Genomic DNA, 14761 nt, shown 5'->3' with positions numbered 1-14761 from the left:
ATACAGACCACTGCTTTATATAATAAAATTTCACCTTTTCCCAGCATTAACATAGGGTATATGAAGTCTACCAATCATGACAGCACAGGAAATTACTGTCTAAATGAATTGTGTGTTACATGCACATTTCACTAAGGGGCAAGGCAGTTTCTTATAAGGAACCATACAGTAATCATCAATATGCCATTCGCCTCTTATTACTTGACTTTGAGGAACCGTTTTATTAAAGATTATCTAGTGTCTAATTAAAAAGAAAGACATTAAACAGGTTTAAGATGCCTCTGGTGTGTTCTGAAATTATTTTGATAGCTTATTTAAAAGAACTTCAAACTTGAGATTTTTTCATTCATGTATTTATTCCACAATTAAAATCAATCATAATTTAAAGCCATAATATTTTTAAAAGGTAAAGGAGAATTTGTGTCACATCTATACTAATAAAACAGACATTGGTCTAAAGTGCAACATTAAACAGGTGTTCTGTTCCCAAGGTGGAATAAATACATAACAATTATACATAAAATTTCACTAAAGATCTGAGATGACGCAAATAACCCTTTGAAACAAACTGTCCAATGAACAGAGGCACGATGCAAATAATTTCTATTAACATTTTACTGCAAGATGGAAAAATCCCCAAGGTGACTACTAACTCAAAATCTTTCATGTGCCTGGCCTTAGCTTCTGTCTTCCTTTCTCAGTCACATCCAAATCCAGAAGGGCTTCTCCACCCCATGCTTAAAACTCCACCATAAGTCCCCAAGGACCTCGGCACAGACTGCCATTAACGAGCCTGTGTACAACCTTCATTCAGAACCTCCAGGGAAATCAGGAGCCCAACTGCAGAGAGCAGCAGCATTTCTTTAAACGACAGTTTTAACTGTCAAATGAGCTCTGCCAGGCCATGTGCATTTCATAACAAACAAAAATATCTTAATTTCTGTTTTTCTTGAAGAATGTTACGTAGTAGGCCATTCAAGTAAAAATGAAAAAAAATTTATGGAAATAATGAAAAATGAAAATTCAAAGGATTTATGCTAAAAAGCATCATTTGTTTCTGGGCTGTGATGCCATGTAGAGGGCGATCAGGCAGTAGATGGTCCCTCCCACGGTCAGCGCCATGGTGGTCCGGTAAAGCATTTGGTCAGGCAGGCCTCGTTTCAGGTGGATGGGCACACCGTCGGATTTCTTGAAAGAAAGAATTATCAAGGACATGGCTGATAAGAAAAAGATTTTACAATTTAGGCTAATATAGAACAAATACCTCTATTTTATAACTAACCCATCAATGCACTGCAGTAGAAAAAGCCCAAATCTACTAGAATGCTAACTGAAATACTGGTATATATTCTTACTAACGTAGCTAAAGTTTTTAAGTCCAAAATCATCCTCCAAATGCAGCTTCAGGAACATGCATGCAACAAATTCCAAGTTTATAAGGAATTTATCATATATTGCTTAATTACAAAAGGAGCACTGGTGATTTTTTCTTAAAGGCAAAGGTAATCAGCAGCTAATCAAAGACCTGTAGGCACAAGAAATGCTCTACATTCAGTCTGACTTCCGATCATTAGTGGATGAAGTCTGAGCACACCAGGCCAATTAGTAGGGTCAAGTCCATTTTGTATTCAACTACCTTCTTTCTGGCAAGCTGCTAAACCCCTAAGACTCCATAAAATCTTTAACCCATGATTTTTGCACAGTCTCCAAAATCCCTCCCCACAGCAACTCAAGATCCCAAATGCCCACTGAAGTCTTATTTACCAGATAAAAAGAGATTAAATTGATCAAAAGCCCCCAAGCTAGTCCTAAATCTGGACATATTTTTGAGGAGGGGGAAGCTACCTTCCAGCAACAGCAGCACAGCTATTGCCACTCCCGTGATGCCTGAGATACAGTCGAGTCACTGACCTCTCAATTATGTGTATGTAAATTAACATTAATAATATTTTAAAGTCCAATCCTAGCTTCTCTCCGCTAATCAGCAAACCCAAGAGAGCCTCCTCCACTTCTAGCAACAGTTCAGTGAATGTTAATATCACTCAGGCAAAAAACAACTAGAAGAAAACTCACTGCCAAAAGTGATTGCATGTGTCACAAAGCCTAATATATGCTGGATTATTCACAGTGTTATTATACATTATATATGCTATTGCTTCTTCCTTCCGATGGATGATCAACAGCTACATGTGCAATTTAAAAATCTGCACACCCTTAAATAATGATGAGGAAGTTAATCACCCTCCCCTCTTTTACCAGTTTCTACCTACATAAGTTCTACCAGTCTGTGGTTCAAACTAAAATCGAGAAAATTCTATTTAAGGAAAAACAGGGAAGTGAGTAGCAAACTAGATTAAGACTCAGTTTCATCGTGTTTTTTAGGGCTATTTACTTCACAGCCTTCACTGTCCTAGAGTGTCTTCTCTCACCTGGAAAAACTTCTGCAGCTCTGGAACTTTATTTTTCCCAGCATAATCATATACAGTAGAATTGGAACTCAGTTTAGTTGGTGTGGCAAATATGATAGGTGGTGCTTCTGTGGAAACCACAGGCCTTAATCCCTGTAGGAAAAAAGGAAAAGGTCAAGTTGAAAGTATGTCTGGGCATGTGAACAAACCTTTCCAGGAGAAGGCTGTGGAATACTGGAGGTAGTGATTCCACCATACAAGAGAGAAGGAAAGTCTCCAACTCTGCATTACAAAGCATTTAGGTTTAAAATCCTTAAAACTTTCAACAAAACACCCTAGCCCAATTTCCCAGAGCAAACAAAACACAGTCAACTCTCCTGCCTGTGAAGGTGGGGGAGGGGGACGGGGAAGAAGCAAACCACAACAAAGGCCCAATCTGAGCTAACAGAGTAACCCACTGTGACTATCTTCTCATCAAACCAGTAAAACATTTATAATCTGTATGAATTTAGCATTAAATTTCAAAAGAAACCTGGCTGTCCCTTTTCTCCTCTGGGTGAGTAGGTGTACCAACATGGAATCTCGAACCCCGAAGTGGACTTTGGAAACTTTCCAGACACAGAGTAAAGAAATATCTCAATCTGGAAGAGCCTGTAATGGGAAGAGAGCTGTCTTTCAGGACCAGAAAACAAAACAAAAACAAAGCAATTATAGTAGAATAATTGAACTTTCTGGCATTAATAAAACCCATACGTTAAGAAACATATAGGAAAAATGAAAAAGGAAACCTCAGTGTTCTCACTTGTGACGTGTATGACGGTATACATGTAGTACAGACACAGTGTCTACCACTGAAAGGACTGCTTGAAGTAATATGTGCCTAAAGCAGTGTCTAGTACACAGCAGCTATTCAATAAACAAGCTGAGGGTCCGCAGCTCTCTCAGCCACACAGACAGATAAAGGAGGGACAAACACACAGTCTTAAAAAGAACCTGGGGGAGAGAAAAATAAGTACTGATACATGCTACAATATGGATAAACCTTAAAAACAGTACACTGAGTAGAAGCAGTCAATCACAAAAGACCACAAATTATATAATCCTATTCATATGAAAGTCCGGAATAGGGATAGCTGCAGAGACAGAAAGTAAATCAGTGGCTGGTTAGGGATGGGTGGGGGGGAGTGAGGAAGACAAGGGTAGAGGGTAGAGGTTCTTTGAGGTGACGAATACGCTCTAAATTAACGTGGGGATGGTCGCCTGTTATCTGCAAACACACTAAACACCATTCAACTGTACACTTTAAATGAGCGAATGTGAATTATATCTCAACAAAGCTGTTTAAAAAAAAAAAAAGGAACCTAAAGAGAACTTTGGGTTTCCATCTGAGGGAGTAAACCTACAGTGGCAGATAAATGATTTTCCAAAATAACCTGCAGGTCACACTAAGCAACTTAGAATTACAAATCAATAAAATCACATCCTTTTATATTAAATTATAGCACAGAAAAATAAAATCTTAAAGTTAGAGAGCAAAGTTCAAGCTCAGCCTCTTCTATTTTACAGATGAAAAGGGAAACCCTTTGCTCAAATTAATAGAGTTGTCAGATTGTTCTTGATCTCTTTTTAAAAAATCTAGCTTTACCTGTAGTTGACAAGAGACCTAGTCTAAAGATCACATATTGAAAACCTCAATGTCACTCTCACCAGGCAGGCACTGGGATCAACAGAGCAACAAAAAAGTATAAAATTTTGGCCTCTATTTCTTCTGACACAGTCCCATAAATGGGAATGAATCATGACCCTTTTTTCTGTTCTGCTTTCACTCATTCAACATATTTTACTGAGTACTTACTCTATACTGAAAATACATAATAAATAAGACATATACAATCTCTGCCATTATGGATACCAGTGTTACCGAATAATAGCAGCTAATACCTACTAAGCTCTTGTTATGCCCCCAGCATTATGTTAAGCATTTCGTATGCATCATTACACTTAATCCTGACAGCAATCCTAGGGAGATGCTACCTTTCCGTTTTTACAGAGGAGAAAACTGTATCGGAGAGGGTGACTTTCCTGAGATCCCATAACAAAAAGACAGAGCCATGTGTGGAAACTGAAGTCTCTCTCTGGCATTTAGGTACCTACCTGACCGTGCTACCTTCCGTCAACTACTGCTCAAAAACAACAATCCATTTGAAGAGAAAGTTTGCTTAGTAAGCTGTTAGTCTACATTTGTAATGTAATAATACACTTAAGAGACTTAGGAGTCAGAGACAGAACAGGGGCTCCAACTACTGAAATTACAAGGCTATAAAAAAGATCTCTCTGGGACTTCCCTGATGGTGCAGTGGTTAAAAATCCACCTGCCAATGCAGGGGACATGGGTTCAATCCCTGGTCCAGGAAGATCCCACATGCCTCAGGGCAACTAAGCATGCACCACAATTACTGAGCCTGAGCTCTAGACCATGCGAGCCACAACTACTGAGCCCATGTGCTGCAACTACTGAAGCCCATGCTCCTAGAGCCCGTGCCCCACAACAAGGGAAGTCACTGCACTAAGAAGCCCGTGCACCGCAACGAAGAGTAGCCCCCACTTACCACAACTAGAAAAACCCTGCACATAGCAACCAAGTCCCAACACAGCCAAAATTAAATAAATAAAATAATAAATAAATCTTAAAAAAAAAGCTCTTTAAACTGGAGAATTTTAGACACTCTGTTATCATTCTGTGAGCTCTTTGTATTTTCTAATGATCATTTCCCCTTGAATGCAAAAGTCATAAAAACTCTTCCTACCAAGCAGCTCCAAAAATGGTTTGAAATTAAATTCATGTTTTGACAGGACTAACATGAGAGCATTTTTAGATGGGATTATACCTAGTTGCTTTTTGTTTACCTGTCAAGTGATTCAAAACTACAGCAAAGTTTTTGAACAAGATCATCTGAAAGCAAGAGTATCAATCATCTTAACAGTTTTAAATAATTCCATATTTCCATTTATAATATTGTAAAAGTTTAGAATATCAAATTTTAAAGTTACCTGTAATCCCATTATCCCATCAGTTATTATGAATTGTATATTCTCCCCCAGTCTCTTCATAGGCATATTTTAATCTTCATAGTCACAGTGCAAGACACCACATTCTGCTTTTTTCACTTATAATAAACATTTTTTTTTCAGGTTCCTATACAATCTTTAAAACTAAATCTACTCTTCATATCAACCCCATAAATTATTACCAGCCCATGTTACAGATGATTAAAACAAAGCTCAGAAATGTCTTAAGTAAAATGGGATCCAAACCCACACATGTTTATTACACCACACTATTAATAAGCTGTCTTGGCCCCACAGGTAAAAAGAGTAGATACGGTGGTAAGGTACTTCACCCTACCTGACATTAAACCTCCTAACAATTTAAGAGCAGTCGATGTTTCCAGTGTTTCAAGGCAGCTAGATATGATTAGCACCAGGGTTCTCAAGAGCAGACCAGGAAGCTCTATTTACAGGAAGGGATCTAGAGCAAATCCCTCCATTTATGCCTCTTCCAGGGCTATGGCTGCCCCAATCTAGAAGACTAATGAGCTTCAAACACGCCCCTCCTCATCTCAATAAATAATGTAATCCTTCCAGGTACATGGGCAAAAATCTTGAAATTGTTCTTAATACCTCTCACTCACACATTTGAAAATCCTCTTGGCTCTACCTTCAAACTATATTTAGAAATTGACCACTTCTCACCTATCTTCACCAATCCTCATTCTGGTCCAAACTCCTGGATTTTTAAACCAGCCTCCTAACTGGTCACTTCGCTTCCATTCCATTTTTTTTATTTTTATTTTTATTTATTTTTTATTTTTTGGGGGTACACCAGGTTCAGTCATCTGTTTTTATACACATATCCCCGTATTCCCTCCCTTCCTTGACTCCCCCCACCTCGAGTCCCCCCCACCCTCCCCATCCCAGTCCTCTAAGGCATCTTCCTTCCTTTAGTTGGACTCCCTTTGTTATACAATAACTTCCCACTGACTATTTTACAGTTGGTAGTATATATATGTCTGTGCTACTCTCTCGCTTCATCTCAGTTTCCCCTTCACCCCCCGCCCCCTCCCATACCTCGAGTTCTCCAGTCCATTCTCTGTATCTACATCTTTGTTCTTGTTACTGAGTTCATCAGTACCATTTTTAGATTCCGTATATGTGAGTTAGCATACAATATTTGTCTTTCTCTTTCTGACTTACTTCACTCTGTATGACAGACTGAAGTTCTATCCACCTCATTACATATAGTTCCATCTCATCCCTTTTTATAGCTGAGTAATATTCCATTGTATATATATGCCACATCTTCTTTATCCATTCATTTGTTGATGGGCATTTAGGTTGCTTCCATGTCCTGGCTATTGTAAATAGTGCTGCAGTAAACATGATGGTACAAGTTTCTTTTGGGATTATGGTTTTCTTTGGGTATATGCCCAGTAATGGGATTACTGGATCATATGGTAGTTCTATTTGTAGTTTTTTAAGGAACCTCCAAATTGTTTTCCATAGTGGCTGTACCAATAAGTGGTGCTGGGAAAACTGGACAGCAACATGTAAAAGAATGAAATTAGAACACTTCCTAACACCATACACAAAAAGAAACTCAAAATGGATTAAAGACCTCAGTGTAAGGCCAGACACTATAAAACTCCTAGAGGAAAACATAGGCAGAACACTCTATGACATACATCAAAGCAAGATCCTTTTTGACCCACCTCCTAGAATCAGGGAAATAAAATCAAGAATAAACAAATGGGACCTCATGAAACTTAAAAGCTGTTGCACAGTGAAAGAAACCATAAACAAGACTAAAAGGCAACCCTCAGAATGGGAGAAAATAATTGCCTATGAAACAACGGACAAAGGATTAACCTCCAAAATATACAAGCAGCTCATGCAGCTTAATACCAAAAAAGCAAATAACCCAATCCACAAATGGGCAGAAGACCTAAATAGATATTTCTCCAAAGAAGACATACAGATGGCCAACAAACACATGAAAAGATGCTCAACATCACTAATCATCAGAGAAATGCAAGTCAAAGCCACAATGAGGTATCACCTCACACCAGTCAGAATGGCCATCATCACAAAATCTGGAAACAACAAATGTTGGAGAGGGTGTGGAGAAAAGGGAACTCTCCTGCACTGTTGGTGGGACTGTAAGTTGGTACAGCCATTCCATTCTTGATGCCCTACAGTCTACTCTTAATGCAGCAACCAGTAACTGTGCTAAAACAGAGGGTGTCACTACTCAGTTCAAACCCTCCCAAAGGCCTCCTTATCCCCCTGAGCAAAACTCAATGTACTTACAACGGCTTTCAGATCTCCCTATGAGAGGGACTTCTTAGATGGCGCGGTGGTTAAGAATCCTCCTGCCAATGTAGGCGACATGGGTTCAATCCCTGCTCTAGGAAGATCCCACATGCCACAGAGCAACTAAGCCCATGTACCACAACTATTGAGCCTGTGTACCACAACTACTGAAGTCTGTGAGCCACAACTACTGAAGCTCATGCGTCTAGAGCCTGTCTTCCACAAGAGAAGCCACACTGCAATGAGAACCCCATGCACCACAAAGAAGAGTAGCAAGAGTAGCCCCTGCTCACCGCAACTAGAGAAAGCCCATGTGCAGCGACGAAGAGCCAATGCTGCCGATAAATACAACCCTCAGAATGGGAAAAAATAGTTGCCTATGAAACAACGGACAAAGGATTAACCTCCAAAATATACAAACAGCTCATGCAGCTTAATACCAAAAAAGCAAATAACCCAATCCACAAATGGGCAGAAGACCTAAACAGACATTTCTCCAAAGAAGACATACAGATGGCCAACAAACACATGAAAAGATGCTCAACATCACTAATCATCAGAGAAATGCAAGTCAAAGCCACAATGAGGTATCACCTCACACCGATCAGAATGGCCATCATCACAAAATCTGGAAACAACAAATGTTGGAGAGGCTGTGGAGAAAAGGGAACTCTCCTGCACTGTTGGTGGGAATGTAAGTTGGTACAGCCACTATGGAAAACAATTTGGAGGTTCCTTAAAAAACTACAAATAGAACTACCATATGATCCAGTAATCCCATTACTGGGCATATACCCAAAGAAAACCATAATCCCAAAAGAAACTTGTACCATCATGTTTACTGCAGCACTATTTACAATAGCCAGGACATGGAAGCAACCTAAATGCCCATCAACAAATGAATGGATAAAGAAGATGTGGCATATATATACAATGGAATATTACTCAGCTCTAAAAAGGGATGAGATGGAACTATATGTAATGAGGTAGATAGAACTTCAGTCTGTCATACAGAGTGAAGTAAGTCAGAAAGAGAAAGACAAATATTGTACGCTAACTCACATATACGGAATCTAAAAATGGTACTGATGAACTCAGTGACAAGAACAAGGACGCAGATACAGAGAATGGACTTGAGAACTCGAGGTTTGGGAGGGGGCGGGGGGTGAAGGGGAAGCTGAGACGAAGCAAGAGAGTAGCACAGACATGTATATACTACCAACTGTAAAATAGACAGTCAGTGGGAAGTTATTGTATAACAAAGGGAGTTCAACTCGAAGAGGGAAGATGCCTTAGAGGACTGGGGCGGGGGGAGTCAAGGAAGGGAGGGAATACAGGGATATGTGTATAAAAACAGATGATTGAACTTGGTATACCCCCCAAAAAATAAAAAATAAAAAAAATAAAAAAAAAGCCAATGCTGCCAATAAATAAATAAATTTATTTAAAAAAAAAAAGAACCTTATGAGATGCACCCCTCACCTTTACATCATCTTCTTTCTCTGCCCCAGTCTACTGGACTAGCCCCTTGGACCTCTTAAGTACCCGGCACGCTCCCTCTGTCTAGAAAGCTCTTCTCCAGATATCTACATGGCTTGCACCTTCACCTCATGTCGCCTTCTCAGTGAGACCTCCCCTTAACACCTTTTTTTTTTTTTACATTCCCTTACCACCCTTTTTAAAACTGCATGTTCTCCCCCCATACAATGCTAATGACCTCTCCCCCTTCTCTGCCTTATTTTTCTCCACAGCACTTATGACCATCCAACATACTATATTCCACTTTGTCTACCTCTCCCTACTGCAACGGAAGCCCCATGAGGGCAGGATTTAGGCATATTTTGTTCACTGTTCTTATTTCCCAAGACTTAGAAAAGCAACTGGCACAGAGCACATTTAGTAAATACTTGTTGGATGCATAAATAAGCTAAAGAAGTATACAGCTTCCCCACAGTGTAGAGGTGAATGTTGCAGAACCAAAGTCATGAAAATTAGCACTTGAGGGCAGATCCTCCCACATGTCCCATCCACGGCAATAAGAAAAGTGAAAGCTGTTCTTAAAATAAGTGGACTGTAGACCAAGCAGAAATCACAGGTTCTGCTTAGTATTAAATCTCTTAGCTGTTTACACAATCACTACCTCTACAATTGATTAAAAGCTATTCATCTGTTACCACGTTTAGTAGCTGAGTTCTTCCTAGTCTATTTTAGCTGCTCCAAATTTTTAAAGAGAAAAGTAAACATGATTTTTTTCACCTCAAAATTGACTGGCCCAAAGTTTTCCTTTTCTCCTACCTTTTAGCTCTGGGGAGGAGGAAGAAGGGTGGAGAAATAAGAGAATTATCTCAAGGGACTTCCCTGGTGGCCCAGCGGTTGAGACTCCACACTCCCAATGCAGGGGGCCCAGGTTCGATCTCTGGTCAGGGAGCTAGATTCCACATGCATGCTGCAACTAAGGACCCCACGTGCCACAATTAAGACCCAGTGCAGCCAAATAAATAAATAATTTTTTTTAAAGTTGTTTAAGAAGAGAATTATTCCAAAAATGTTTTAATTTTTAAATGACAGAAACTTAAGAGTTCATTCTGCTTCAGGACTACAAACAAGTTTCAATTCGCAGTAATTAAGTCCTTCATTTCCAACTGCCAGCTAGGTACCACCACCGCCATGTTTCCCTGATACTTCACACTCAGTGCATTCAAAATTCACCCAGCTTCTCACAAGCCTACTCAGGAGCTCCCTGTTTCTGTGGAAAGCACCACCATCCTCCCGTTACCCAGTCATCTTGGAGTCCTCCTTCCTCATTTCCAAAATCTCCTTCACTGGGCACTAAGTACTCATTTCTTGGACCTCTGACTCTCCATTCTTACCGAGAAGACCCTGAACTCTTTTATGGATATAATAGGCATCCCTGGTACTGGTGTCTCCCAGTCAGATCTTCTTTTCAAAGCATAGCTCTGATCATGATACATACTCCTCCATCATACCTCTCATGAAACTAAAGGGAAAAGGCCATGCCCTTGTTTCAACCTCTGGACAAGACTCTACCATCAAGTTGCTTTGTAAATTCCTATTCATTTCTCAAAAAACTAAGTCCTGCATCAAGTTGCTTTGTAAATTCCTATTCATTTCTCAAAAAACTAAGTCCTACCATCCTAGGCCCTTCATGATCTACCTCCATCCACCACAACCAAACTTACCTTAATGATTCCCCTGCAGCTCCCTTCTCCTTTACTCTCACAGCTCCCTTAACCTAGAATATCCCGCCATCTTAACTAGGAGAGGAACTGCTGGATCATATGGTAAAATTATATTTCACTTTTTCAGAAAATGCCAAACTGTTTTCCAAAGAGGCTGCACCATCTTACATTCCCACCACTATGTAGTAGGGTTCCAGTTTCTCCACATTCTCACCAACACCTGTTATCTTTTTTATTTTAGCAGGTGTAAAGTGCTATCTCCTTGTGGTTTTGATTTGTATTTCCTTAATGACTTACCACGTTGAACATCTTTTCATATGCTTAATGCCCTCAATTTACTCTCGAAAGAGGACACAGAAAGGTAAGGAAAACGCTTTTCACTCAACCACTGGAAAATACCCTCCCCACAATTATTTGGCATCAGGTTGATTTATAAGCCTCTACCTGTACTACTGTCAGATAACTAGCTTTTTCATATAAGGTTACTCAATGCAAGTTAGATTATTCACTTTACATAACACTGAAAATTACAGACATCTACATTTTACACTATACTAACATTTTAAGCGTTTCCAAGAAAGGAAAAACTGAAGTAGTCCTCATTACCAAAGTCAGAACACTTGGTTTGGGGATACCTGTCTGAAGTCTACAATTTATATAAAGCCTACAATATTCACATAAAGCCTATATATATATCACAGCCTATATAACATAACTTAAGAAATCCTTAAGTAATTAAGAAATTCAAATTCTGAAGAGAAACACAATTCAAGTGGTGATAGAAATCTGAAATCCCTATCTGTACCAAATGTATCTTGGGGTAATATCTGCTCTAAGTACCAATTTAGTTTCAAGATGTATCAGTTTTAGTTTAAAATTCACTATTTCTTACTAGGTAACAAAATCTAGATTATGCTAAAACTCTATTAAAAGAAATTCTACAACCACCAATGGAATAAATCAATTGTAATATATCCATACAATGAAATCCTATACTGCAGTAAAAAGAACCAACTACTAATACACATAACATGAATGAACCTCAAAAATACTGAGAAACAGAAGGCTTATACAAAACAGTACTGTGTGGTTCCATTTATATGAAATTCAAAAACAGGCAAAACCATCTATTTATAGTGACAAAAATAAGAATAGGAAGATGGACAGGGATTGACGGGGCAAGAGTAAAAAAGGAAATTCCTAGGGGTGATGTGATATTGTATATGTTAATAAGAGTGTGGGTGACACAGTGTGTTTGTCAAAACTCATCAAGCTATAACATTTTAAGGTCGTGTGTTGAAAAATAAAAATTAAATTAAAAAACAAAATAAAATTAAAATTAAAATCTTTATATTAGAAGCAAATATAGAAATGGCTATTTCTCATAATCTGAAAAATAAGTCACTGTTGTCAATTCCTTCTTTAGATCTGGCTAGCAATTTGTTTTCAGTGACACCACAGTTTTTCCTTCTAATCCTGGACTGTTCTTTTGATAAATCTTCCTCCTCCACTCTCCCTGCATATTTCTGTAATCTAACCATAACTCCATCTTTCTTCCCTATGTGCTCCCTGGATGATCTCCCCCACCACAGCTTCTACTACCACCTATGGGTTGAAGACAGTAAACTGTCTGTTAAACTCCATAGTCACAAACCCGGCTGCAACCAGACATGACATCATCACAAGCTCAATATTTATAAGCCCGCACCCTTCCTCCCCAACTCCACACTCCCCAAAACTTGCCCTTTTTCTTGCCCTCCCTATCCTAGTTAACAGCACATCTAATCTTAGATTGAAATCATTCTTAAACATTCTCCCCCTTGAGCAAGTTGCAGTGTTCCATAGAAAAAGGAGGAGGTAACAACAATGGAGCATTCTTTACACCCCACCTGGGGCCCTTACTGTTTCAGTCCAGTTTTCCAACTGCATATCTCATCAACCCTTCCCTGCCTACCCCGAGGACTAGGAATGAAAATGATGCTGTCTCAGACTTAGTTTTTAGAGAATAGCTACCACTTAATCCAAAAACAACCACCTGCTAACGATTGCTAGTCACACGACACACACCTCTGTACTACAGCTGCCCTAGAGGAAACTGAGCTCACCATGAAATAACTTAGTCAAAGTCATAAAACTAAAGCAGCCAAACCAGGCTTCGAGCCCAAATTAAGAGGCTGGGACTCTAAAGTCTTTCATCTCTACACTACACGCTGGAGACTGGTATTCCAATTGGTAAAACCGAAGTGAAGTCGCAGTATTTCTCAGACCACTCAAGAGCAACCATCAACCATTCTACAGCCGGGAAAACGTCAGCTTCTCTGCACGGAACCGCGAAGACTCACCCAAACATTTGAATTAACTCATTAAGTCTCCTAATTCTGATCATACAGCCCCTCCCGGCCCATGGCTTCCGTTGGTGCCGTCACCCCAGCTCCCAAATCTGGCGCTTGGACGAGACTGTCTTTTGGGCTGCGACAGGCGAGTGACAATGGGGCGTCGAGGAGACTGAGAGCTGAACCTCCTTAGAAAGGGCAGGGCCAAACTTCGGACTCGGTCGGGTCACATTCTGGGCCCCACCAACCCCACGAGCCACGCCACGACCCACAAGCAACGACCTCGGGGGTCACCTTGACCGCCTCTGAGTGCCAAGCCCAACTTCCACACCAGGCCAGCCTCGCCGAGGGAGCAGCTACCCAGTTAAGAGCCTGCAGGGCCGCAGCAAGTGCGTGAGAAGAGGTGAGGGGCCCACTAAACCCAAGCGCGGGCAGAAGCCTCGCCTGGCTCCCGCGCCGAGACGGCCAGAGGCCGACTCGGGCCGCCGCTTCTCCTGTCCGAGCCCGCGCGGCGCTCCCCGTACCTGGGGGCTGTAGGCGTCGGAAGCCCACGCTCCCGTCAGCTTCTGCGTGAAGCCACTAAACTTATAATACATGTCGCCCGGCGTCCACGGCCCGCAGCCACTGCCTGCGCGACCGCCCGAGAGAAGGACCCGGCCTTCCCGGGTGTCGGCCGAAGGCTCGCTCAGCTCAAGGACCCTGCGCCAAAAGACGGGCTGCCCGGGGATCGCCTAATTTAAAACATGCTCTCTTAAGCCACGTGAGGGAAGGAGAAGCCGGGTTCTCAGGGCCAAAAAGGTGCAACCAGCTCTAGGGCAGCGCGGAAAGCCGCTGTAGCGCGGTGTGTAGGAAATACGCGCCTCCGTCTTTCCCTCACGTTTGGATTCGGGCAGTGCCAAGACGCCCTAAGAATTGCGCAAGCGCCCCGCAGATCAAGCGGGAGGCCGAGGAACCTGCCGCGGTTGAGGGGGCGGGATCGGGGCGGGGCCTGTGGCGAGAGGGGCGGGGCCTGGTGACTACGTTCCTTCCCTCCCCGAGAGCAGGTGCTGCGCCGCGATCAGCTGGCAGTTGTTTTGAAGGCTTCTCTTCCTTTACCAAACGTAACCCCTCCCCTATACCTAGGTCACCTCGCGAAGCATCCGGCTCTCACTCAGTCGGCTCAGGCGTACGGACCCGTCGGCCAGTCTTCTCTGGCAATCTAGAAGTGGGGGGAGCAAATAAGAAAAATTTGAAACACCTGCTGCAAGCTGTTTAGTACTGAGGGCTGTTAGGGATTTCGCCCCAATAATAGCTTCCTGGGCTTTTTGTAGAGGAAGTACATCGTGCCCTATGAACTTCAGGCACCAGGACATAAATTTTGCACCGTTCTCACCGATTTTTACTCTTACCTGAGCTTTATGGGGACTGATTACTCATCCTTTTCCTGGTCTCTGCCCTTCGAGATAAATGA

The 14761-nt window shown here is 41.3% G+C and overlaps 1 protein-coding gene across 2 annotated transcripts; it reads right to left on the bottom strand.

Annotated features, from left to right (window-relative positions):
• Positions 1-331: 331 nt before the first annotated feature.
• LOC130857712 (cytochrome c oxidase subunit 7A-related protein, mitochondrial) lies at positions 332-14020 on the bottom strand. Of its 2 annotated transcripts, none has more exons than XM_057743421.1 (3): positions 13836-14012; positions 2430-2561; positions 332-1188 (listed from the first exon to the last, which is right to left on the bottom strand). In XM_057743421.1, the coding sequence occupies exons 1-3, from the start codon at positions 13905-13907 to the stop codon at positions 1048-1050; spliced, it is 345 nt and encodes a 114-aa protein (XP_057599404.1). In that variant the 5' UTR covers positions 13908-14012; the 3' UTR covers positions 332-1047. The 2 variants fall into 2 exon arrangements, with proteins under 2 accessions (XP_057599404.1, XP_057599405.1); XM_057743422.1 differs by having other exon boundaries at positions 1048-1217; positions 13836-14020.
• Between the last annotated feature and the right edge of the window lie 741 nt (positions 14021-14761).

The sequence above is a fragment of the Hippopotamus amphibius genome, chromosome 7, assembly GCF_030028045.1.
Source record: "Hippopotamus amphibius kiboko isolate mHipAmp2 chromosome 7, mHipAmp2.hap2, whole genome shotgun sequence".
NCBI classification, from domain to species: domain Eukaryota; kingdom Metazoa; phylum Chordata; class Mammalia; order Artiodactyla; family Hippopotamidae; genus Hippopotamus; species Hippopotamus amphibius.
The sequence above is the reverse complement of the archived record's forward strand: the minus strand, read 5'-3'. Positions and strand labels throughout refer to the sequence as shown.